Below are 27,339 nucleotides of genomic sequence, written 5' to 3' on the forward strand. Positions count from 1 at the left end.
GGGAGTCGCGCGGCGACTTCCAGGTCAATGTCAGACGCCCCGCCTCTTCCGGGGAAAGGGGGCGGGGCACTGTTCGCGCGCAGCCAATGCGCAGGCGCACTACGGGCCTGGCGCAGGCGTCCCCGGGAGCTTTACCTGAATCCCTGCAGCTCCTTGTTCGTCGGGCTCTCGCTGGGGGGGCAGCTTTTTCGGGTGCCCCGGGAGAGCCATGGCGGAGGCGATGGATTTGGGCAAAGACCCCAATGGACCCACTCACTCCTCGACTCTGTTCGTGAGGGAGGATGGCAGCTCCATGTCTTTCTACGTGCGTCCCAGCCCGGCAAAGCGCCGGCTCTCGACGCTCATCCTGCACGGCGGCGGCACTCTCTGTCGCGTTCAGGAGCCCGGGGCCGTGCTGTTGGCCCAGCCCGGGGAGGCGGCGGCCGAGGCCTCGGGCGACTTCATCTCCACGCAGTACATTCTGGACTGCGTGGAGCGCAACGAGAAGCTCGAGCTGGAGGCCTACCGTCTGGGCCCGGCTCCGGCGGCCGACCAGGCCTCAGAGACGAAGCCCGGGGTCCAGGCCCGGGGCGCCGCCGCCGCCGCCGCGGCGGAGCCTGAGCCGCAGTCGCCGGCGGGGCGGATGGTCTTCACGGACGCGGACGACGTGGCCATCTTAACCTACGTGAAGGAACATGCCCGCTCGGCCAGCTCCGTCACCGGTAACGCCTTGTGGAAAGCGATGGAGAAAAGCTCGCTCACCCAGCACTCCTGGCAGTCCATGAAGGACCGCTACCTGAAGCGACTGCGGGGCCAGGAGCACAAGTACCTGCTGGGGGAGGCCCCCGTGAGCCCCTCCTCGCAGAAACTCAAGAGGAAGGCTGAGCAAGACCCGGAGGCTGCTGATAGCGGGGGTGAGGTCTGCGGTCGCCGACGCGCGGGTGCTCCGCTGTCACCGGGGTGCTCTGGGGGCGGGGGCGTCTCCCCTTCCTCGGGGAGTCCATGTGGGCATCTTGGGGGCATCGCCCAGCCCCTCTCTTTAACCCCCTTTGCCGTCCGGCTAAAGTTCGCATCATTTTGTAATCTGTCTTTAAACATTCGGGTAAAGTTAGCATCATTTTGAAATCTCTCTTTAACACGACATGGCCGGAGATGCAAAAGAGGCAGAAAGAGTCTGTGGAAAATTCTTCCCCTTCTCCTTTCTTTTCCCACCAGCTATCCAGTTTTTTTCCCCCAGAGACAACCTGTATCTTGGGTATCTTTTCAGAGATATTTCACAGACTCGTTTTAAACAGTGATTCTCTTGGCTTTAGGCAGATTCGGTATAAGCCAGTTTTAAAGCCATGCTGCTGCTGCTCAGTCACTTCAGCCGTGTCCGACTCTCTGCGACCCCAGAGACGGCAGCCCACCAGGCTCCCCTATCCCTTGGATTCTCCAGGCAAGAACACTGGAGTGGGTTGACATTTCCTTCTCGATGCATCGGAGAAGTGAAAAGTGAAAGTGAAGTCGCTCAGTCGTGTCCGACCCTTAGCGACCCCATGGACTGCAGCCCACCAGGCTCCTCCGTCCATGGGATTTTCTAGGCAAGAGTACTGGAGTGGGGTGCCATTGCCTTCTAATCCATTTTATTTTCGTATCTTGGCTTAAATGAATGCATATTCATAGAAGGTTCTATTGGAAGCCGCTTCCTAGTTTCGCTCGGGTGAGGTGAGTTTCTAACGCAGGTGAACTGAGTATTGGTTTTCCGACGTGGTTAGGACACAGGGCATAGCTGTTGAGAATCTTCTCTTCTGCATAATCGATATTGAGCTTAACCTGTCGGACACTTTCGTTTAGAGTACGCTTTCTCCACTTAACGTCTCTTTCCTTGTGTGACTATTCTGCCTAACAGTTGAAGTCTGGGGAGGTAAAATCTATTTTCTCCTGTTCAGTATGCTTATTAGGAGTTTTGTTTTTGGTAAAGTGATACTTGAGATTCATCCAACAAGTATTTGAGCGCCAGACTCTTACCTGCTGGGTGGTAACAGTATATAAAACTCCCTGTAGTCATGGAGCTTAAAATGCTAGCTGGGCAGCGGTGAGTGCTATCAGTTCAGTTGAGTCGTTGAGCCGCGTCCCACTCTGCATGGACTGCAACAGGCCAGGCTTCCCTGTCCATCACCAACTCCAAGTGCTGTAGAAAAAAATAAAAAGGGTGAGGACTAGAGAAGAGGTTGTTTTCTACAGGGTAAGAGGGGAAGTTCGCTGTCATAAGCTCATACTTGAGCAGAGATCAGAGGAAGTGAAGGAACTAAACAGGTGGTTATTTGGTGAAGAATGTTCCAGGTTTTGGGGGTATTAAGTGCAGAGATCAGTGTGACTGGGATGGAGTAAGGAAGAGGGAGAATTCTTGGAGAGAGGGAAGGGCTATGTGTATGGGTGAAGGAGAGCATATATATATGTATTTTTATATATAAATCAGTGACATAGAGATGACTGGTAGACCAATTGGAACTTGGGATGAAATTAACTGGACTCATCCTATGCAGTGTTTTCATGTTCAGATATTTAAATATAAAAATTAAGATCCAAAAAGGACCAGGAAAGAATGTGGATGAATAGCCTTTTTAATAGCTGTGTGTTGTTATTTCTGAAGCCAGGAAGATGAAGAAAAAAACTTACATATTTGATTACTTAAAATTTAAAGCTTTTCATGATAAAGTCAGAGGGCAGATTGGAAAAATATACCCAATACATTGCAACAAAGCAAGTTTCCTTAGTGTTTCCCTTTGAGGGCTTGCTGAAGTTAGTAAGTAAAAGAGAAACTAGTAGAAAAATGAGCAAAGGAAATGAAACAGGAAGTTTTCAGAAGAGGGAATAAATAAATGGCTAATACATGCAGAAATATTATTAAAAAATAAAAGTAAATTAGACCCTGATCAGTGGACCGGTACAAGCCATACCTGGGCTTCTGACGCATGGAAACTGAAATAGTGTGTGGGGTTGTGTTTTTTAGAAAAGTAGATCAGAGCAAGGCAATGTCATATTTTATCTGTTAGTTATTTCAGCATATATCTCTAAAATATAAGGCTTCTTTTAAAAAATTTATGTAAAATAAAATTGACTTATTTTGATGTACAGTTAGGTATTTAATTTTTTTATGGTGGTAAAATATATATTAGATAAAACTTATCATTTTAGCAGTTTTTAAGTGCTCTGTTCAGTAGCACTAAGTATGTTGTGATGCAGTCGTCACCACCATCCATCTCTAGAATGTTTTCATCTTCCCAAACTGAAATTCGTACCCTTTAAACACCAGCCCCCCATTCCTGCCTCCCCTTGGCGATCACCATTCTGCTTTCTGTCTGTATAAATTTGATCTCTCTAGGTACCTCGTGTAAGTGCAGTCATAATGTATATGTCCTTTTGTGTCTGGCTTATTTCATTTAATATAAGTGAAAGGCTTATTTTCAAGGCTTATCCATGTTATAGCATGTGTGAAAATTTTGTTCTTTTTAAGGTTGGATAATGTTCCACTTTACAACCACATTTTGTATATCCATTCATCCATTGATAGACACTTAAGTTGCTTCCACATCTTGGCTGTTGTGAATAATGCTGCTATGGTATGGGTGTACTAATACCTGTTTAAGACCATGCTTTCATTTCATTTATTTATTTATTTATTTTATATTTTCAAAAGTGGAATAGGTGGATCATATGGTAATTATATGTTTAATATTTTGAGGAATTGCCATGCAAGTTTTCCAGTTAGGTGTGTTAATACATGTATAGATTTGTGTAACCATCACCATAATCAGAATTCAGAAACAGCTTCATTGCAAAACTCCCTCGAGTTGCCCCTCCACAGTCAGTTTTTGTTAAGTGGAAAACAGCAGAGTTAAATCCTCAGAGAACAGAGTAAAAGGAGAATAGGAAGGTGTTTAGCTTTATGAGGCTCTTCTTTCTGTAGATGGTATGTAGTGGATTGTGGTAGACCCCTCAGATCCATCTTCAGCTGGGCAAGGTTCTGTCATTTTATGCTAGCGTCCAACGACTAATCTGTGTAGTGTTATTGGCACCTTTTCCCCAATATGGTCAACTCTGCGGGGCTTCCCAGCTCCATACTTCTCCATGGTTTCAGTTGAGGCCTTGTTGGAGCTCTTTCACAGCTCAACTTTCTCTCTCTGCCCGCTAAGCACTCCCTGATCAACACGTTACACGTTAATCTCCATCTCAGAATCTGATTCCCAGAAAACCCAGTTTATGGCAGCCTTTTTTTTTTTTTTTGCAAAATCTATATAGGTACAAAACAAAACAATGAATTAAGCTTGAAGAGTATTTTTTATTTTATACATGAGAACTTAGTAAAATTATCATTATTTTTATTGTATAACTTTTCAGTAGCAAGCTGAAAAATTAGAAATTACTGAACGTGCGTGTCTTATGTTTTTCTCACCCTCTGATCAAAAACTGTTAGGGAAAAAAGTTCAGCCTAACTTGTGGCCCAGAGCTAATTCTAATCTAGTGCTGTTCTCTTTAACAGAGCCACAGAATAAGAGAACTCCAGACTTGCCTGAAGAAGAATTTGAAAAAGAAGAGATGAAGGAGAATGAAGCAGCAGTCAAAAAGATGCTTGTAGAAGCTTCCCGAGAGTTTGAGGAGATTGTGGTATGTTGATTAGAAATCATTTTTTCCCTACGTCTGTTCTCCTCCTTTGAAAGTGGTCATCCCATCTGTCCTTTTTATACGCCTGAGGCCCATAAAGGTAAGAGAGTTCAAGATGGAGGAGGAGGATGGAAAGTGGGACCAATCCAAGTTCCAGGCACATAGCTTTCAGAGTTTGGTAGGAGGCTTGAAGGAGGGGGAGAGGGAGAAAGGCGAGCATGATTTTCAGCAGCACAAAGCATCTCACTTTGAGTACTTTTATCTATAAGGTTTTCTAAGTTAAGACTGTGGATTTATCTTTTTAAAATACTTTGTGCTTCTCAGGTAAAAGTAATTTTTTAAGGAGGTTAATTTTTTTTTATTAAACAATTTTAGCTGTTTATATACTTAGAGCTTTTTTAGCTCTGCATATTCAGTTAATTTCTGATATTTTGTTGGAATCCCATATTTAATCATAGTAATAGAGGAAGGCAACCATAAAATAATTTAAAAAAATCCAAATTATATGTGCATATTTCTCTAAGGAAAAGAATCTTGTTAATTAACTTTTCTTACTAACACCAAGAAAAATGGTTAGGTCTTAGTCTAAACCACGAAATAGTTTAAAATTCATTTAGTTTAAAGTTGGTTCATTTTTCACAAGCTTTCAGGTACTTCAACAACTCTCAAACATGGCCTACATAGGTCTTTTCTCACATAATATTCTTTGTAATGTGCCTAAATGTAGTGGAGCGTGGAGGCCCTAATATATTCATACAGCAGTGTTTTTTGAGTGCTTATTATTGGTAAGCGCTGAGGATGTAGTGACAAGCAAAATACAATTCCTGACCTTATGGAGCTTACAACCTGAGAGGGAAGTCAAATTTTTAATAGATAATCTAATGCATACATGTATACTCATATATGTGTGCCTATATATGCATATATTTTTCACATTCAGCGTAGCTTCTAATGTTCTTTGGAATACCATGATTATACATACACGTATTTATATGTTTACACATGCACACATCGACACATATATACCCTATACTCACACTCCTGGTTACGCTAAGGCGCATATATATATATGTGTGTGTGTGTATATACACACACATGCCTGTATCCACACATCTAGCCTGACTAAATGCAAGAAGGAACATAACACATTAGAGGAGCTGAAGGAAGGAGTGAGAGGGAGAGGAGCTGGTAGTTGGGAGAGACCAGGTATTTTAAGAGTAAGTGTTTGTGACTTTGTTGTTATGCACTGGTTCTATTCTTCACTTTGTCTAGGTGGACGAGAGTCCTGATTTTGAAATACACATAACAATGTGTGATGATGATCCACCCACGCCTGAGGAAGACTCAGAAACACAGCCTGATGAGGAAGAAGAAGAAGAAGAAAAAGTCTCTGCACCAGAGGTGGGAGCTGCCATTAAGATCATCCGGCAGTTGATGGAAAAGTTTAACTTGGATCTATCAACAGTTACACAGGCCTTCCTAAAAAATAGTGGTGAGCTGGAGGCTACTTCCTCCTTTTTAGAGTCTGGTCAGAGGGCTGATGGGTATCCCATTTGGTCCCGACAGGATGACTTAGATTTGCAAAAAGATGATGAGGCTACTCGAGATGCATTGGTCAAAAAATTTGGTGCTCAGAATGTAGCTCGGAGGATTGAATTCCGAAAGAAATAATTGGCAAGATAATGGAAAAAAAAGTTGGGCAGATAAGACATTTTTTTTGTGTGTGTGAGCATTGGACTGCAGAAATTTTTGCATTGGAACCCGACACTAATCTTTGACCAGTTTTGTTGCACTGTGAGTCCTAGATCTTGCACCCAAGCAGAGTTGTGTTCAGTTCAGTCGCTCAGTTGTGTCCGACTCCTTGCAACCCCATGGACTGCAGCACGCCATGCAGAGTTGTATAAGAGGATGGAAATAAAAGAAATGGGATATGTTTCGAGCTCTTCCTGGCAGTATCAGTGTATTTATGAAAGGAAAATCGAGAACGGAGAGATTGGTTTACATAGTAGTGGTCGTTTTCTGGAGTGGAATCCCTGCTATGTTGGTGATAGGAGCTAGTCATGAAGTCAAAGAAAGAAAATTAGATGGGCCGTGTTAGACTGTGAATAAAGAGCCTCCTGTCTTTTGGCAGAAGCTCCTCTAGATTGTGATAGATTCCAAATCAAGAATCTAGAAATACGGAAAAATTTAATTACAAGGCCTTGAACATGGACTATCGCAAACTCTTATATCCCTCAGTGAGCTCTGATTCTGGGCTGCTTTGAAAAGCCCGTGTTTCTTTTGCCAGCTTAATATTTGGGAACCCTGTTCCTTGGCTGTTCTTTTCTTTGAGTCTGTGTCAGTGAAGTCTCTAGCATGTGTTTCTTTACCTATCATCTAGTTTTGTTTCAGACACTACAAGAGAGTCTCAAGAAAAGTCTTACTTGTTTACTAGTAATGTGTTTTTATTTACTGAAGATCGTTTTGTGCTAAGAATTTTGTTAGATTGAAAAATAAGAGGATTAGTTTCTCTTTGTTGTGTTGATTTCATTGTTGAAAATAAATAGAACTTTGTATTTGAGTCTCCACAAAGTGTTTTCTTTGGTTGTATTCATAAAACCTTTTAGGTATAAAAGCTATAAAGGAACTAACATTTTTGGCTTTTATATTAGAACCAATAAAAGGTTCCATTTAGAACTGATAGGCCATTAGAAAGAAGCTATTTCTTCTGAATGGAGCAAAGAGAAGATCTGTGTCAAGGACTGTGAAAGATGGCATGAGCAGGTGAACTGCTGAGTGCCAAAGGGGAGAGAAGTCAATGAGGAACTATCCATTGTATAACAGAAGGTGTCAGTACCTGTCCCAGATGCCTGAGCACTCACCAGTCCAGCACATGCCAACAGCAGGAGTCTTCTTGCCAGCACCTGTCGGGGGCGCTCTCTCTGTTTGTAGTGCTGTGGAGTTAATGCCCCTGAAAGCAGCTTTTACCCAATGGTGAATGCGAATCAGAGAATGCATACTCAGCTTCCTTGCTGACCAGAGAGATGACAACTGAATATTTGAGTTACTCCTTGGATGGGATGGTGGTCTCCATGCCATCTGTTGGAGGCCGCCAGTAGAAGAAAGCATAGTTGCTCGCAGTGGGATGACTGCACCTTCATAGGCCTCCTGCTCTTACTTTACATCCCCGCTTCTCTCCTAGTGCATCCGGAATCATCAGCTGCACTCACACTCTTTTCTTCTGGAAAGAGTCTGCTTCTGGCAGAACCTGGCCTAAATCAAAGCATTTAACCTTTTCCTCCTCCTCCGCTTGTTGGAATGGTACGACATAAGTGCAGGGATTTCCCTGGTGGTCCAGTGGCTAGGGCTCCGCACTGTCAATGCGTGCTGCAACTAAGAGTTTGCATGCCATAGCTAAACTAAATGACAAAACCTGCGAAAAAGCGAAAAGATTTCACATTGCAACAAAGATCAGAGATCCTGCATGCTGCAACTAAGACGTCGGTACGGCCAGATAAAGAAGTGCGTGTGAAGTGAAAGTCGCTCAGTTGTGTCTGACTCTTTGCGACCCCACAGACTATCCATGGAATTCTCCAGGCCAGAATACTGGAGTGGGTAGTGTTTCCTTTCTCCAGGGGATCTTCCCAACCCAGGGATTGAATCCAGGTCACCCGCATTGTAGGCGGATTCTTTACCAGCTGAGCCACAAGGGAAGCCCAAATAAGTGCATAAATAAATATTAAAAAAAAAAAAAGTACACCCATTTGCTCACTATAGCAGTGACTTCTGGGGCCGCATTTTGTGGCAGGCAGGATCTTAGTCTTAGTTTCCCTACTAGGGAACCCGAGCCCCCTACAGTGGAAACATGAGTCTTAACCATTGGGTCACCAGGGAAGACGCTATGGTAGTGATTCTTAAATGGGGCTTGGGAGGGGTTGGTGGTGGATGTTTGTTTAAAATGTGTTTTTCTATTGTGATGTGACACTAGGGTGGTTGAAAATCATTGCTTTAGATGTGAAATGGGCATGTCATCCACCATGTCTGTACCTTAGTAGTTACCACAGCCTATTGGCTTTACAGAGTTAGAGATCCTAGTTTTGTCAGTCATGTGCAAAAAGGTCTGATTTATTATACCCGTGCTGCCAGAAGACATGTTTAAACCAAAACACACGCCAGCTTCTAGTGCTCATTATAAACCAGTAATTTTCTAATACCTGGTTTTGTAATTTCTCAGATCATTTCATCTCTTGTGCTGGTATATATCTGGGGAAACAAATTATCAGAAGTCTTTTTGGGAGCACAAAACTAAGCAAGGAAAATGAGTTGGATTTTAATAGTTAATGGGATTGAACTATACCTGTATCTGTTCCAAAGACCAACTGTTTTAAGTCTTAATACTGGGATACTTTTGCCTTAAGCTGCTAGATTCTTATTCTTTTTCTTTCCTCGACTTCATAAGTTTGGCTTTGCTTTCTGCTTGTGTTCTGGGAGACTTTATTTCTTAACTCATTTAATTAAGCTCTTGAGTTCTGGGCCTTTCTCATTATTCCCCCCTGGCCTTCTCTTATTCCAGCTTTTGAGATTCCTTATTCCAGCCTTAAGTAACCTCCACAGCTTCCATAGTGGCAGAAACATTCTGTCTTCTCTTTCTGTGCAGCAGTGAAGAAATATTCCTGGTATTGTTTTCCTGTGTCCCTATTCCATGTAAGTGGTTGCAGCTTTAAAAGTTTATGCTGCTGTTTGCTTTATTCTCATCCTCTCTTGCTTTTGGACTGATGCTGTTTGCTGAAATCATAACCCCACCTGGCTTATCAAAAGCCAGGTGTTTATTACATGTAACAGAAAACCTAACTCTAAAGAACTTCAACAAGTAAGGGAATTTATATTTTGTATATATAACAAGTCTTGAGTTAGGGAGCTTTAAGGTTCTAGTTTTCTGCCCTGCCATCCTTAGCTTGTCCTGTCAGCCACTCCCCTTGTGGTTGAAAGGTGGCTGCTACAGCTCCCAACAGCCGAAGACGGAGGGTTTCCTCCAAGAGTCTCTTTTATTGTGGGCAGCCTTTCTCAGAAGCTCCTCAGTCCAAAGGTTTTCAGGCCCAGAGGGGTCTGAGATACAAAGACCCAGCTTCTTGGGACCCAAGGAGCCTCTAGGAAGAGAGCAGATGCCTTTTACTGGAGGCACTGCTGGGACGGGGCAATCAGATGCTCTAGTCCTGGGCACCAAGCAAGGTCCACTGGACTTGCCACCTGCAAGGTTCAAAACCCTGCAGACTCCATGTTCTCAACACTGTTTTCAGGCTGTGGAGGCCTCGACCATGATAACTTTTAACCCCTCCACTGGTTGAGCTCAGTCCACATCCATAGATCACCTCAATCAAATAGGATGTCTGGTCATCCAGTTCATGAAAGGCACATCAGACTTGAGATTCTGAACTGGTCAGCCTGACTCCCTTGGTCAGACACTGTTCCCTACATTTTTCTCTAGGGGCTTAACCTCACTGCTTGCTTCAGAAGAGAAAATTTACTTTTTTCTCTCTCTAGAGAAAGTCATCCTGTGTCCACCCAGAGGCTATAGATACATGTGTAGATACATAGAGATAAATAGAGGATAGAGGGGAGCTATAGAGGCTGTGTAGGTGAACAATAGATATGTATTTACACTAATCTAGAGCCAGACATCTTGGAATGTGAAGTCAAGTGGGCCTTAGAAAGCATCACTATGAACAAAGCTAGTGGAGGTGATGGAATTCCAGTTGAGCTGTTTCAAATCCTGAAAGATGATGCTGTGAAAGTGCTGCACTCAATATGCCAGCAAGTTTGGAAAACTCAGCAGTGGCCACAGGACTGGAAAAGGTCAGTTTTCATTCCAATTCCAAAGAAAGGCAATGCCAAAGAATGCTCAAACTACCGCACAACTGCACTCATCTCACATGCTAGTAAAGTAATGCTCAAAATTCTCCAAGCCAGACTTTAGCAATACGTGAACCGTGAACTCCCTGATGTTCAAGCTGGTTTTAGAAAAGGCAGAGGAACCAGAGATCAAATTGCCAACATCCGCTGGATCATGGAAAAAGCAAGAGAGTTCCAGAAAAACATCTATTTCTGCTATATTGACTATGCCAAAGCCTTTGACTGTGTGGATCACAATCAACTGTGGAAAATTCTGAAAGAGATGGGAATACCAGACCACCTCACCTGCCTCTTGAGAAATCTGTTTGCAGGTCAGGAAGCAGCAGTTAGAACGGGACATGGAACAACAGACTGGTTCCAAATAGGAAAAGGAGTACATCAAGGCTGTATATTGTCACCCTGCGTATTTAACTTCTATGCAGAGTACATCATGAGAAATGCTGGGCTGGAAGAAACACAAGCTGGAATCAAGATTGCCGGGAGAAATATCAGTAACCTCAGATATGCAGATGATACCACCCTTATGGCAGAAAGTGAAGAGGAGCTAAAAAGCCTCTTGAAAGTGAAAAAGTTGGCTAAAGCTCAACATTCAGAAAATGAAGATCATGGCATCTGGTCCCATCAGTTCATGGGAAATAGATGGGGAAATAGTGGAAACAGTGTCAGACTTTATTTTGGGGGGGCTTCAAAATCACTGCAGATGGTGACTGCAGCCATGAAATTAAAAGATGCTTACTTCTTGGAAGAAAAGGATGACCAACCTAGATAGCATATTCAAAAGCAGAGACATTACTTTGCCGACTAGGGTCTGTCTACTCAAGGCTATGGTTTTTCCAGTGGTCATATATGGATGTGAGAGTTGGACTGTGAAGAAGGCTGAGCGCCAAAGAATTGATGCGTTTGAACTGTGGTGTTGGAGAAGACTCTTGAGGGTCCCTTGGACTGCAAGGAGATCCAACCAGTCCATTCTGAAGGAGATCAGCCCTGGGATTTCTTTGGAAGGAATGTTGTTAAAGCTGAAGCTTCAGTACTTTGGCCACCTCATGCAAAGAATTGACTCATTGGAAAAGACTCTGATGCTGGGAGAGATTGGGGGCAGGAGGGGAAGGGGACGACAGGATGAGATGGCTGGATGGCATCACCGACTTGATGGACGTGAGTCTGAGTGAACTCTGGGAGATGGTGATGGACAGGGAGGCCTGGCGTGCTGCGATTGATGGGGTCGCAAAGAGTCGGACACGACTGAGCAACTGAACTGAACTGAAGAGCAATACCTATAAATGTGCAGATACAGGTGTTCATGTAAGTGAAGAGGATTACAGATACAAATGTATAGTCTTCCCTTCTCAAGTCATCAGACTTGTTTTCATAAGTTGAAGAACTGTCTACATATGGTTGAAGTACAGGAAAGATACTGGGAGCTCTCAGCTTTGGCTGCATGAGAATCATCTGGTGGGACAGTCTAAAAATCAAACTGGGCATGGTATCAACACTGTCAAATAATTATATCAGATTTTTTGGGTAGATTTGTGCCACAAATACCTGTACATATGCCTGTGAGTTTTAATTCCGTAAGTGGTTAATGAAGATACAGCTTATATTAGGAAAAATTACTTGTGCTGAGTGTAATTTGGCCATAAATCTTGGTGCTGGAATATTCTGGCACTTGTGCTTCAGTATGAACACCTAGAGAACTCTTGCATGTAGCACACCCAGATACCAGAAGGATGTCCACCTCACAACTATTACTTGTGCAAAACTGGTATCTGTAAAACTAGATGTATATGTATTGATCTTTCAATACCTTCATATGGAAAGTAAAGCAGATATGACAAAACAGAAAACAGATTGATGAAGTAATTTTTTTGAAGTAATACTTTTAAAAGACATTTTTATTACCAAGGTAGACCCACATATACCAAAATCTATTTTTAGAAGTTACCTTTTGAAAAGAAGGGAGAAGATGGACAGTGAGAATGGTTTACCAAGTTTTGATAAACATACAAAGTTTATCTGAGGAAAAATTTTATGGACATATATAATCATATATGCAAATGTATTAAAAACCCTAAAAAGTGGAAGTATTAACATCATTAGACTATGTTTGGTGATGATATGGTGTTGCTGTTACAATTTCTTACAATTTTTTGTATGTTTTAAATAAAAATACACTTCTAAGTGAAGACTACTCAGTATTAAAGGATTTGTCCTAATGCATTTAATCGTTCCCTTAATGATGGATACTGAAGTAGTGTCTGGTTCCTAATTTAAACCCTTGGAGCTTTGGGAAAAAGTTCAGTTTTATGAACTCCATCAGGAAGTACAGCATCCCTTCATTTTTTACATAACAGATTTCAAGTTTGCCTTCCCATGTTGCCAGGAAGGAGAGAAGTTCTGATGTCCCTCAGAGACCTGTTCTCGCCTGAGTTAGGCTACCCTTTGGATTTTCCAGGTGGTGGAGGACGTGGTCATCACAGAGGTCATACTTGTCAGTAAAATGCTTTTTTTTCCACAAGAATTCAGCACATGTGTCCTACGGTGCTTCCAGCGGCAGAGTGGAGCTTGGAAAGAATCCTTAGTGGAGTACAGAAGATAACCACTGCCTACAAGATAACCTCCATTTGGGTTTCCACTTGGTTTTTCGTTTCCTCACTTTAACCTTGCCCCTGGCAGGATGGCTTCCACAATCATTGTTCTTTAAATTCTGATCTGCATCAAAAGAAAGGAGGCCTGGATCAGACTCAGAATGCCATCTTCCTCCAGAAGCTCAGGCCCTGGTGAACTTTGCAGTGTGTTCAGAAGAGCCTGAAAATCTTACTCCCTGAGGCACAGCTGGAGTCCTCGGAGGGTCCTCTTCCTGTGAATGAGGATTCAAAATATTTGTACCTTTTGCTGACAATCTGTGGATGGCAGGAGTTGACCTAAAGTCTTCTTGAGGTTTCTGTATATTGCTGGTGAGACTGGGTGAGGATATGCGATGATTCTTGAGCTCGCGTGTGCTGTGGCCATCAGCCTGTTTCGATGGTTGCCTTTTGAGGATTCCACTCTACAGTCAGCCTGGCAGCACTCATCCCACCACTGCAGAACGAAAGATATGTCCGCCTGGCCCAGATCCTGTGGCGGTTGTTTTTTTGTGTGTGCTCAGGTTGAGGCTGAGAATAGTCTTCCAACTGTAGCATTCCCGTATCAGTCTGTTCTTGGTGGTCCTGGTGGTGGTCTTGGTATTGAGACCAGAAAGGATCCTGAGTATCTGGGTCTCCTCCCATAGTCAGCGGTACTGGCACATCATTCCCAGATGTTAGCGTGGAGAGAGTTTTCCCTGCACAGCTTCACAGGCTGCATGATGACACTTTGACCTTGGATCACAGTAGGGACACGTAGGAAGGGAGGAAAATGGGTAGAAATGATTGGTTCCTGCTGAAAGAACTGGAGGAAGGAAGATGATGAGATCGGCCTGGGAGAGGCCACAGGTCAATTTCAGGCTGCTGGACTGTCGGACTGGGTCTCACATTTGGGCCATCTAGTAAGGAATCCACAGGCTCGCTTCTCCTCTTCCCAGGGTACAGAGATCTTGGGTCCTGAAACCACATCTCTGTGAGAAAAACAGAGATGTGGACATCATAAGGCAAGAAATAAGGCCTGTTATGTGGGAGCAAATCTCAGGAGATATGTGTATGAAATTAATTACCCTGGTTCATGTGTTCAGTATGTTTGTATGTGTACAAGTGTGTATGTGTATACATATACATACAAACATAGATTTAGGTCATAGCACTTTCAGCAGTCAACCTTAGATGAATTGAAACTTGGCTGAAAAGGCGTATGCTCTAGGACCACCCTCCGATTACAGCGATGGGCCAGGGAGCAAGGTTTCCTGACCAGGCTGACATTTTTTTCCTCTTTATCAGTGTGTCCACAGGAATACATATCTTGTAAACGTGTATAAATCTGAGTAAGGGTTAATAAACATAAGTGTTTTTGAGAGTCATTCTGCTGATAGACCTAAGAACGTGCTTCCTTGTCACGAACATTGAACATACATGAACCACTTTCCCCATAATTTAGGTCGAAGAAGGTGCTCATGAGGGTGATTTTGTTCCCCAGTTTGACTGTGCCTGTAGACTTCTGGGGGAGGGGTTGTTAAGAATGGGGAAAGGAGAAGTCTGCAGGATATCTCGTTGGTAAAGGCCAGGAACGCTGAAGAACATTATGCCAGGACAGACTGCCCCTCCCAAGAAAGAAATATCTGGCCCGAAATGACAACAGTGCCAAACTTTAGAGAACCTAACAGAGTGCTCTCAAAATAGGCATTAACTTTTACATTATCTGTAGTTCTGCTGCTGCTAGTTCTGAATAGATGCGTCACTGACAATTTAATTAGAAAATTCTTCCTTTTTCAGGAGTGTGACTTGCAATGCCAGGTGTTTACCATCCCATGCTTTTGTCCTTGATTACTGTGATAATCTCGGATAGGTACAGTTTTCCAGCAACCACTCAGGGGGTAACATTATTTAACAGAAGGGATATTTGCTGCCATAGACATCAAACTTACTTGAATTCTCAATTCCGAATGCCTGTTTGGCTAGTGTTTTCCTGGTGGCAATATCAAGATATTGGTTCCTCTAGAAAGCTTGAACTAGAATGTTTGATTAAGATCTTGGGATGGCTGTCTGGTCTTGTGTGGCTTCTTTTGGTTAAGTATTCTAAAAGAGAACTCAGGGACAGAAGGGAGGGTTTTAGGACATTTTTGCATTCAAGCTGGAAACTCAAACTTGAGAAGTTGGTGCTAACGTCTTACTCCCTCTGAATCCCCCTGAGATGACAGAAGAGATTGTTGCCCTGCTCAGAGCAGCAGGACCAGAAAGTCCAAAGACTTGCTTGCTCAGAACCTGTCTGTCCCAGCCACCTATTGTTGACACTCGGTTACAAAGAACAAGCTGTAATTGGCTCCAAAGCTAAGGATTCTCTGTGGTGAATTTGGGTACAATATGCAGAATTGATTCCTCTCTCAATTGATTCCACTGGTGAACTGCATTTGGACTGGTGGGTTCTCACCTTGAGTATAAGGCCAAGGCTGGTTCTAGCCATGGGTTTAGTCTTCTCCTAAGGAGGAGCTGAACCCCAATCGTCTATCTTGCTGTGTGGTTTTTGAAGCAAATCTGAGTGGGAAAGGAAGACATGAAAGTCACGTAACACAGTCTATGTTATTCCAAATATCATTGCAGTTAAACAAAACTAGTTGATCAGTTGCTGTTGGGATAATATCCCTAAGAGAAAGTGCATTATCCTGGGAATGATGCTATTATTAGCATAAAATTCAGGACAGTACGCAATCTGCTCTCAACTCAAATTAGCATTTCTTGTATGGTCATCCTCAGGGTATCCAAAGTAAATTTCATAGGTTTAAGAAACACCGTTAGTTCTCTCAAAGGAAATCAATCTCTCCCTCATGTCGCATCAACTCTTCATTGGAAATGCCATTTAATAATACATAATATGTACGGAATATATCTTAGAAAAGGATTTCTTTATGTAAGACAGTGGAATTAGCCACAGTCACGAGCAGGGCTAACTCATCCACACTTCCTCTTACTTACTTTGTCTTCATCATAGAATCTTGCTTTAAAATTATCACTAATACAGTATTTTGTTTCCTCATTACTGGAGTCAGCATTGCAATGTATGTTCCGATAATTTCTGAGTGTTTTATTTTGATAATTTGATAATTCATGGTAAGAATAGAGTGTAAATGATAACCAATATTTGATGAATCACTCATATCCCAGGCATTGTTCTAAAAGGTTATATCTATTCTTTAATTAATCAAAATATTTTCCAGTAAGTCTTAAGCCCAAGTGGAAACTGGAAACTGAGTAAGTTACTGAATACAGTGGCTGAAACAAGCTCATCCTCTGTTGTTTCCCGGACTTGCCTTTCTCCACTTCAGTTCAGACGGGCCTAGTACCTGTCGTGCGGCCAGTCACTAGACGTCTTGAAAGTGAAAGTCTCTCAGTTGTGTCCAATCTGCGATTCCATGGACTGTAGCCTACCAGGCTCCTCTCCACGGAATTCCCCAGGCAAGAATACCGGAGTAGGGAGCTATGTCCTTCTCCAGAGGATCTTCCCGATCCGGGAATCAGACGTGGGTCTCCTGTGTTGACGGCAGATTCTTTACTGTCTGAGCCACCAAGGAAGCTTCAGATATTCCCCCAAAGTGCACTTTTTTTACTGGGATTTGAGGAAACTGTTTCCTGTTCCTAAAACAAATACATTAAGAAAAGAGGAAATTTTCTTTTTCCTAGTGTCCCCTCAGACTGATGCCCTTATAGCCCTTACATATAGTGGTTTATTGGAAACTATTTTTGATAAAAAAATCATTCTTCTCCTCTAAAAGCATCTTTCCCCCCTGCTCCCCCCAAAGCATCTTTTTTATTGACCTTTATTGGTTTAAATACTGTTTCAGTTGGTGTTCTTGTATTATTTATAGCTCTTCGCTGACTGAAGAAATCCAACTTTATTTTTACATCAGTAGTTTATTCAAAATGATACAATATGGGATTTTATTTCATATACTTCTGTACGTAAGTTACATTTCTAATATTAGCGGGGAAAAAAATACTAGCCTGAGAATTGGGAATTTACATGTGTGTTTATCCCACAGTTTTCCTCACATGTTAATCATTATTCTGCAGTGTATATTCCAGTGATACCATATCATTAATGATACCATATCTTTAACACAGTGATCCGATTTCCTATAGTCTCCAAATCTCAAAAGTTGACTTAGGGACTAACCTGGTAGTCCAGTGGTTAAGAATCTCCCTTCCAATGCGGGGAACATAGGTTCAGTCTCTGGTCAGGGAACTCAGATCCCACATGCCATGGGGCAGCTGAGCCTGTGCCCTGCAGCTAGAGAAGCCTGTGCGTAGCGAGAAGAGCCTGAGCGCGCAGCTGAGACCCGAGGCAGCCAGATTAATTAATTTAAAAAGCCGATTCAGTTATCTTCTATTGGGAGACATAGTCCAGTATATTCTTTCCTCCAATGGTAAATACGCCCAACCAATTGGTAAAAGAAGTAATAGAGGTTTCTTCCATGGTAAAAGAGGTAACTCTTGTTTTTAGTTTAAGTATATAACAGGAAAAACCTTCTGGGAAACATACCTGACATAAGAGTAATTGCCTGCCAGTGCTAAGCCTACTTTTTTCCTTTACCTTGAACCAGAATAATGAAATATCTGATACTTACCTGAATTTTAGATTTCTGGAATGCCAATTTCCTTAGCCAGCTGTTTCCTGGTTGCTTGTTCAGGGTGAAGAGCATTCAAACCATGCTTGGATGCTTTTGACTCTGGTTGTAAATAATCTTGCCTTGCCAGGGTTCTTTTTGTAGGCTGTCCGATGAAGAGAAAATGGGGAGAAGTATGAAGGATATGTTTATAGATTAAAACCTGTATGAGCATGTAACTTATGTTTAGTTCAGATTGAAAGTCTGTAGATTCAATGATTATTTTATATTTTTACTTTAAGGCTATGCCTAAAGTCATTCTAAACTAGAGACATGGGGATTCCTTGGTGTTCCAGTGTGAGGACTCTGTCCCCTCCCTGCCAAGGGCTCAGCTTCAATCCCTATTTGGGGAACTAAGATCCTACAAACAGCCTTGCATAGCCAAAAAAAAAAAAAAAGACATATAGGTCAGATATATATATATATATATGTATGTATATAATACGTAAAAAAAGACAGTCTGTTATCTGAGTTACCAAAGCAAGAAATTACTAGAAATCCACAAAATTATGTGCAAAGAAAATAGGAGTTAGGAAAATGACTGGAAATAAGTGAAACAAGTAAAATATGAAAAAGATTAAAGGGATAAATATACAAAACTTATTTTGTGATAAAATTAATATTTTAAATCATTAATTATCATTAACATATTAAATAATTGCTACTGCTGCTGCTAAGTCGCTTCAGTCATGTCCGACTCTTTGCGACCTCATAGACGGCAGCCCACGAGGCTCCCCCCATCCCTGGGATTCTCCAGGCAAGAACACTGGAGTGGGTTGCCATTTCCTTCTCCAATGCATGAAAGTGAAAAGAGAAAGTGAAGTTGCTCAGTGTGTCCAACTCTTAGCAACCCATGGACTGCAGCCCACCAGGCTCCTCCATGGGATTCTCCAGGCAAGAGTACTGGAGTGGGGTGCCATTGCCTTCTCCAATTAAAGCATTAGGTATAATCATTAATATATTAAATTGTTAGATATAAGCTAAATGTAAAATATTGTATATGCTGTATAAATTTTCTCCATTAAAAATGTTAACTTTAAGATTTTTGAAAACCCACTTATGGGATTCAGTGCTGCCTCTTAAATATGGAATTCCATTCTGTTAACTTCAAAGTACCCATCAATCCCCTGACACAGCTTACCACTGCAAAACAACACCTACTTCAGCAATCTATTCCTCTAATCATAATGGTGAATTTACTTTTTATAAATTCTGGAAAATAAAGCATGTGGCATTACCAAAGAAAGGAGCAAAAGACCACTAGTAGTGCTGTTTTGATCCTTCTTGGGAAGAGGTATCCGGATTCTGCAGAGAGGAGTGGACAACTGAGCAGTTCCCCAAGACACAGGATTTGTAAACACCCAGGACCGGCCTACCCATCTCTTAAACACTCTCCTACTTAATCCCTTCATTAAACATCTTTAATACACTTTTCAGAAGAAACTTGAAGTAATTGGATTAAGAGGAAATACAGATTCTACCAGATTCTAATTTTGCATCTATCATGATGTCTTTCCAAATATGACTTAAAATCTGTGCTTTCTAGTTTATACAATACATATGTATGTATACATTGATATAATATATGCTTTGTTCTGTATAGTTTTTAAAACTTTTGTTTCTTATTTTGGCTTGATGATATTTTAATATATGGATATTCCTACTCTGTATTCTATTTTTCTTAGCTGTTATAGAAATTTCCATCATTGATATTGTTTATGTGTTATTGTGGCTATTCTGTACTCCACAGTTATTAAAAAAAGCTAATCTTAGTGTTGCTGTGAAGGTATTCTGTAAATTGATTGTAAATTCAACAATGTGTGTCTGATTCCATTTCCATGATACAGCCAGGATGGACAAATCCATAGAGACAGAAAGTAGGTTAGCGGTTTCTAGGGAGTGGAGAGAATAGGGACTGACTGCTAATTGATAGGGGATTTCTCTTTAGAGGTTATGGAAGTTTTAAAAAATTAGCTCTTGTTTTGGTTGAGGGTGGCACAACTCTTTGACTCTGCTGAAAACCACTGGATTGCACACCCTGAAAGGATACATTTCATGGCAAATAAGTTATACTTTTAATAAAATGTATTAAAAAAGAATAGCTTATAAAAACATAATGGAGGGGCTTAGGAAGTATTCTGCCACCTGGATAAGTGCAAGTGCAGAGGAAACTTTCCAGAAACATCTCAAAATTGTTTAAAATGAAAGTGTAAGTTAAGGAGTTAATATGGTGAAATTTAATCCCATTCATATTATGGTGAAATATAATCCCATTCGTATTAACACTTGTCAACACTGATCACATGCTTAGATTAAAAGAGGTCAGTTGACTATAATGAATATTTACGTAAAGTGCCTTTCACCAGAAAAAGAATTTAAATGTGCATTTAATTTTGTGAATAGTTTCAGGTTTTCAAGTGAGGATATGAACACATATGAAAATTTCAAAAGTATGGAATGAATAATATGATGATGTTGAAAATAAAAGGACATTAAGACATTACTCAAAAACATCCATTCACTTCCAAATTATTCATTTTCTTTGTCCAGTCAAATGGAAAATGACATCAATATAAGTAGCTTCACTTTGTTTATTGACCAACAGATACTGTATATCATTCTATGTAAGTATTAATGATAAACTTGGAAAGTACTGCCCTAAATGAACATGCAAATGTAATATTTTATCAATCATTAATATAACATTGGTATTAATAAAATATTTTAAGTTCAAAGTTTTTTCTATTAATATTTTAATGGTAATACATAATTATATTGATAAATTATTTCATTATTAATATTTATTTAGTAACTTGATAGTATAAGCCCAGATCATATAATGTTAATGAAATTGAAGTTTGCTATATATTTGCCATTAGAATTCATATTTAATATTTTTGTTAATTATTTACCCATTAAAATTATAATTATTATAATAGTATGATCATTTAAATCTACCCTTCTAGTCTTCCAATGCTTTAATATCATTCTGATTTTCCAAGATCTTCATGCTGTTTTCCCTTGACTCCAAGACTTGATAAAAATCAACATACCACTGAATTCTGCTGTTCTAAAATCTGAGGTGTCTGAGTGCTATAGGAAGAAATGTAAGTAGGTTTTACTATATTAATTATATTTCAAACATATTATTATCTTTTAAAATTGAGTTCTAGTTGATTTACAGTGTCACATTTTGGGTGTGTAGCACAGTGATTCAGTGTTATATATGTGTATATGCTCCCTATACATATGTAAATATAGATGTATGTTTTTATATAATAAGAATGTTTTCCCTATACGGGAAATAAACCTTTTCCCTTATAGGTTATTGCAAAATACTCAGTTCTCTGTACTATATAGTAGGTCCTTGTTGGTTATCTATTTTATACATAGGAATATATATATGTTAGTCCCAAACTCCTAATTTATCCCTCTCCATATTTTATTTCTAATATTCTAATTAAAATATTCAAATAAAATGTGAAATTCCCAAGAATAGAAATGTTATTAAATACAATGAAACAGCACATATGAAATATATTGTTTCTTCTCATTCAGTCCTGGAGTCCTTTTCAGAATGGCTCATATGTGTATAATCATGACACACTAGCAGCATTTTCCCAGGAATAAATTGGTTAAGCTGCCGTGACTGGGATGCTAATGACATGGGACACAGTTTGGGATCCTTGGGTAAATATTACTCTTTCTAGGCTAAAACCTAGAAAACTTGACCTAAGTAGCCAAAACCTTCATAGTTGGTATTCGCACTAAGATTTCCTTCACTACCAACTTTTGTGTCAAATCACATATTCTTATCTCCAACCTTGCGTCCATTATAGCACACACTTCACACTGAGGAATAAGTGGCACTTTCTTAATATTCCTAAGAGTATAACACACTATGTATGGATGTGAATAAATACAGATGTGCTGTGCTGTGCCTACTCACTCGGTCATGCCTGACTCTTTGCGACCCCATGGACTATAGCCCGCCAGGCTCCTTTATCCATGGGGATTCTCCAGGCAAGAATACTGGAGTCGGGGTTGTCATATCCTCCTCCAGGGGCTCTTCCAAACCCAGGGATCAAACCCAGGTCTCCTGCATTGCAGGCAGATACTGAACCTTCCGAGCCACCAGGAAAGCCCAAATATAGATGTATGTATATTTATTTATATAACACTTATATATGCTGAGAGTAAGTATCCTTCTGTTATTTTTTTTTAATGTTTTGTTTTATTTACTTATTGGACATGCAGCACATGGGATCTTGGTTCCTCTACCAGGGACTGAACCCATGCCCCTTCCATTGGGAGTTCAGAGTCTTAAATGCTGGACCTCCAGGGGAATACCTATCCTTCTGTTATTTTGTCTAAGAAAAATACCACTTAACCTTTCTGAAACTTGATGTTTCCTAAATAGTCTTATCAATTGGAAGGGATATAAAACAGTCTATACAAATAATCTTCTAAACTCTCTCTTTTCTAATTTTACTTTCTTAATTATTGACATCTCCCACTCCACTGAGGTGCTTCCCTGGTGGCTCAGACGGTAAATCGTCTGCCTGCAGTGCAGGAGACCCGGGTTCAAGCCCTGGGTTGGGAAGATCCCCTGGAGAAGGAAATGGCAATCCACTCCAGTACTCTTGCCTGGAAAATTCCATGGACAGAGGAGCCTGGTGGGCTATAGTCCATGGGGTCGCAAAGACTCAGACACGACTGAGCAACTTCACTTTTTCACTCCACTGAGGAAGTACAAAAGTGTCATTAAAGAGAAGCCTGCCTGGAGAATTTCCTGGAAGTCTAGTGGTTGGGACTCAGTGTTTTCACTGCTGTGACCTGGGTTCAGTCCCTGGTGGGGGAACTAAGATCCTGAAAGCCACAAGATGCGGCTAGGGGAAAAAAAAGAGAAGGCTTTCTGCTGAAACGCATATTCCAGATTTTGTCTTGAGGTTCCATGGTTAATGCAATTATTTATTGACTTCCTACATGCTTTTCCCTGCCAGATCCAGTTCTCAGACATCCTTATGTTGGATTCAACCATAATTCAAAATTCATAAACTTATGCCTATTGTATCAAGAGAAATAAAAACGATGTTATAATTCCCCAGTGACTCAGATGGTAAAGAATCTGCCTGCAATGCGGGAGACCTGGGTATGATCCCTAGATTGGGAAGAACCCCTCGAGAAGGGAATGGCTACCTACTCCAGAATTCTTGTCTGGGGAATCTCATGGACAGAAGAGACTGGCAGGCTACAGTCCGTGGGGTTGCAAAGAGTGGACACGACTGGCCGACTAAGCACAGCACAGCCCAGCACATAAGGAAACATACGATTGCAAATAAAAGATAAAGGATGAAAACCAGATTGGTGGGCATAGTGCCCAGAATAATGTGCTGAGAGACAGGTGTTTGCTGGGAGGTAATTTGCCTGGACCTGAGTCAGGCAAATCACTGCAGAGGGTGACTGCAGCCATGAAATTAAAAGATGCTTACTCCTTGGAAGGAAAGCTATGACCAACCTAGGTAGCATATTCAAAAGCAGAGACATTACTTTGCCAACAAAGGTCCGTCTAGTCAAGGCTATGGTTTTTCCAGTGGTCACATATGGATGTGAGAGTTGGACTGTGAAGAAAGCTGAGCGCTGAAGAATTGATGGTTTTGAACTGTGGTGTTGGAGAAGACTCTTGAGAGTCCCTTGGACTGTGAGGAGATCCAACAAGTCCATTCTGAAGGAGATCAGCCTGGGATTTCTTTGGAAGGAATGATGCTAAAGCTGAAACTCCAGTACTTTGGCCACCTCCTGCGAAGAGTTGACTCATTGGAAAAGACTCTGATGCTGGGTGGGATTGGGGGCAGGAGGAGAAGGGGACGACCGAGGATGAGATGGCTTGATGGCATCACTGACTTGATGGACGTGAGTCTGAGTGAACTCTGGGAGATGGTGATGGACAGGGAGGCCTGGCATGCTGCGATTCATGGGGTCGCAAAGAGTCGGACACGACTGAGCTACTGAACTGAACTGACTGAGTCGTGCTTGTCCTGGCCACCATGAGATCACCCAGGCAAATTTGATATGAAGGGACACTTCAGATAAATCAGTCAGTGCTCAGAGAGAAAGGGATCAGGACCCTGAACAAAATCCTCCTTCAGTCATCTTGCCATGGGCTGGCCTGGCTGGAAAGTGCTGGGTTTGACCTATTAACTGGCTAGGTGCCCACTTAGGGCACATTTCAGTGTTGAGATTAAAGTTGTGTCTTAAGGAGCGTCCTGGGGAGTTTAGCTTGAGCTTTAGGGTTAAGTCTGAGTTCAGCAAACTTCTTACATATTTTGATGACTTTTTTTTCTTCTACACCAAACTTAACAGAAACATGTTTCTTGAAAGGCTGCCTTGGGCGATGTTAATCTGGGTTATGGTGCTGATGGAGGGTGGATAGAGAGCATTGCCCCCTAAGAAGGCTGCGTCTGGAGGAATGCGCCCACTCTGAGCTGCTCATCCAGGCCCAGAGCTCGGTTCTGAGGGTGAAGGGTGGCAGAACTCCCAGGGGCTGTCAGTATAAAACCACACATGATAAATGCTGAAGAAAGTGATGCTGGGCCATGTAAAATGTTTCACAACCTACTTTTTCTTAAAAATTAATTTTGTTAAACATGTTAGTGTTGTAACTCATTACATTGAAATAAACTTTGCCTTCCAAATCTTTCTGGTTGTGAGTCCACTCATGTAAATTCTCTCTTAGTGTTCCCAGTATGGGCTCTTGTTAAACAGAAACAACCAAAATTTTGCCCTTACTTAAACACTGGCAATGAAAACAGAAGAGGAAAAATAAAAGTAAATCATTTAAAAAAAGAGAAAATTTTGTGTTTCTGATCATTTTGGTTGTCTTATGGGTAGCCACAAAATACTGTCATTGCGCCATCTACAAACAGAATAACAAGGATGGACATCTGAGAGTCACGTGAAATAGTCCAAGGTTACGGAACCTTGTCTAAGAATTGCAGCCCTATCACATTCCCACATGGAGCTGTTAGTGGTCTGTGGAAAAGGCTGCAGGTCACTAATAACTGCAGTAAGAACCCTCATGTCCAGTATTTCCTGATACTTAGTCCTTCATCCCCTTTCATTTCTGGGTTTTGCAGACCCTGCTGCTCCTTGGGAGAGAGGCCTTCAGGCCTCAGTTGGGAGTAAGGCAGGTGTGAGCACCATCAGGGCCTGGCCCAGGACAGATCACACACTCAAGCTCTCTTGCCATCCCTGGTGCCCACCATTTCCACACTGAAATATGCTTTGTCTTTACGTGGGACATGGCTATGTGTAGAGCTAGTGCTGGTCACTTACTCTAGAAGCCTGATCTGGCTGCTTGGCTGGACTGAGCTGGTGCCAGGCCTGGGAGGTGCAAATCCAGGTACACCCAACCACTTAGCCAAGGGTGAGTGACCCGCACCGAGAACACAGCTGTGCCAGTCTCACGTCATGAGTGCAAGTGCCAAGGATGCTAGCCTGGCTCACACCCCCACCATTTCCGAAGATGAACAAACACAGGCCTTGGATGTGGGACGCGGAAGCATGGATTCCACCCTTTGCTGCATTGGTGGCCAAGTGAGGTTGCCCTGCTGCAGCCTGCATGTGGGACGCTTAGGGTCCTGGGCTGGTGGGGACCTCCCTGCCAGCCCCTGGCTTCTGCCCTCACAATGCATAGAAATTCTACTGGAGACCTTTCTCTAACAAGGTAAATACAGATATAAATGAAGTCCAATTGTTTATGGTAAAAAAAATCTTTGTGTTCTTTGTGTTATACTTAAGAACCTTGCCAACCCCAAGATCGCTAAAATTTATGCTTTGGTTTTCTCCTAGAATTTTGCAGATTAAGCTCCTAAAGTTGGTTTATGACACAACATAATTTTTGTCTATGGTGTGAGATTAAGGGTAGAGTTTTACACATATATTTTATTGTTTCAATATCATTTGTTGAAAGGTTATCCTTTTCCCATCAAATGGTCTGGGACCTTGGTGGAAAATCAGTTTGTATGTATAAGTCTGTTTCTGCCATCACTAATCTGTCCCATTGATGTTTGTCTCTCTGTACACCAGCTGCATGGTTTTGGCCATCATGGCTTTATAGTATTAAGTCTTGAAATCAGATGGTTTAAATCCTCTAACTTTGTTCTTCCTTTTCAAAGCGGTATTATTCATCAGGATTTCTTAAGCTTGGCTCTATTGGCATTTTGTACAGGATCATTCTTTGTGGGAGGCATCCTAGATGGTGTAGGAGGTTTAGCAGCTTCTCTAGCCACTAGATGTCAGTAGCATCCTTCCCCACCTTGACAATCAACGTGTCCGCAGGATGTCAGCATCATGGCTGTCAGCATCACGGCAGCGGAAGATGTCACTTGCTTTTTTCACTCCCCCACCCCAGCAACAAAAATTTGACATCCATCCACAATTTGTCTCTGTGAGATCTGTGGGATATAGCACCGTATGCCAAGGGATCCAGGAGGAGTCTCACCCCCCTGAACATTGGGTAATAGGCACACAGACCTTGGTCCTGATGGTGGACCCTGCAGTGGCCTGTGAACTGGCTCCAGCCCTTCTCTGCCTCAGACCAGGGAGCCTCTAAAAGACATTGATAAGAGAGCCTTCGTAGAAGTCTGTGTTTCCAGAGGAGAAGTTAGCTCCCCACACTGTTGGAGGAAAAAAGAAGTTTGAACGCATTGGAGTGTGGATAAGAGGAATAGCTTGACTTTGCCCACATCACTCCTTCCCCAGAACAGCACGGCGTAGGGAAGAGAGAGCTTCTGGGCCTGTGATCTCCTGTGGAGGAAAATGTGCCGAAGGGTACTCTCCGCCTCATGAAGGAGGCTGACTGTGAACTACATGACTCGGGGTGGGGAGAGGCTGGGAGAGCAGCAGAGAGGGCTCTCAGAGATCGTTAAGGGGACACGGATTGTACCCACTGCATCACAGAGCCCTTCAGGAAGCATGCTCATGAGCTGCTGCAAATGTCTCAGCCGGGGATCCTCCAGCGCTCTGCGAGCCTTGCCCGCACACCCTCTGCAGAGCACTCTCAGGTTTACAGAAAAATAGAGCAGAGTCCTTATAAAGACATAGTTTTTGTTTTATATTATTTATAGCATATAGTTTCTACGATAATTAACATCTTGCATTAGTGTGGCATGTTTCTTACAGCTGATGAACAAATATTCATACATGATCCATAATGAGTCCACTAGCCTCCCCTCCCCGTGGCCTGCAGTCTCTTTCAAGGCAACAATCTGGGGAGATTGTACGGTTGGCCTTGCTTGTTTCCTGTCTCACAGAACCACTGTCCTCTCTGTTGCCTGTTGTTCAGTGCTTTGTAAACAATTATGTGATTTGTCTTCTTTTTTTTTCTTGATGGAAGGGAAAGTTTGTTCCTTATTATTCTATCATGGCCAGAAGCTAAGGTCCTATTTATGTACTTACCTTTGAAACAGTGAAGTCTTATTTTGAGTTAGTGTTTTGAAGTTGACCACTAGATGGCAGTGTTATACAGCAGAGACAGC

General features: G+C 41.9%; 2 protein-coding genes across 2 annotated transcripts; one reads left to right on the plus strand and one right to left on the minus strand.

Moving 5' to 3' along the window:
* Positions 1 to 103: 103 nt before the first annotated feature.
* TERF2IP (TERF2 interacting protein) lies at positions 104 to 19,572 on the plus strand. The gene is made up of 3 exons (XM_004014916.6): positions 104 to 893; positions 4,505 to 4,629; positions 5,899 to 19,572. The coding sequence occupies exons 1-3, from the start codon at positions 209 to 211 to the stop codon at positions 6,295 to 6,297; spliced, it is 1,209 nt and encodes a 402-aa protein (XP_004014965.3). The 5' UTR covers positions 104 to 208; the 3' UTR covers positions 6,298 to 19,572.
* Positions 13,387 to 25,906, minus strand: DUXB (double homeobox B). The gene is given in 8 exon segments (XM_042231361.1): positions 13,387 to 13,647; positions 13,650 to 13,834; positions 13,943 to 14,107; positions 15,068 to 15,209; positions 17,772 to 17,829; positions 17,831 to 17,854; positions 17,856 to 17,906; positions 25,851 to 25,906. Coding segments are annotated over 8 exon segments (942 nt in total).
* Positions 25,907 to 27,339: the final 1,433 nt, after the last annotated feature.

Source organism: Ovis aries, chromosome 14 (genome assembly GCF_016772045.2).
Source record: "Ovis aries strain OAR_USU_Benz2616 breed Rambouillet chromosome 14, ARS-UI_Ramb_v3.0, whole genome shotgun sequence".
In the NCBI taxonomy this organism is placed as follows: domain Eukaryota; kingdom Metazoa; phylum Chordata; class Mammalia; order Artiodactyla; family Bovidae; genus Ovis; species Ovis aries.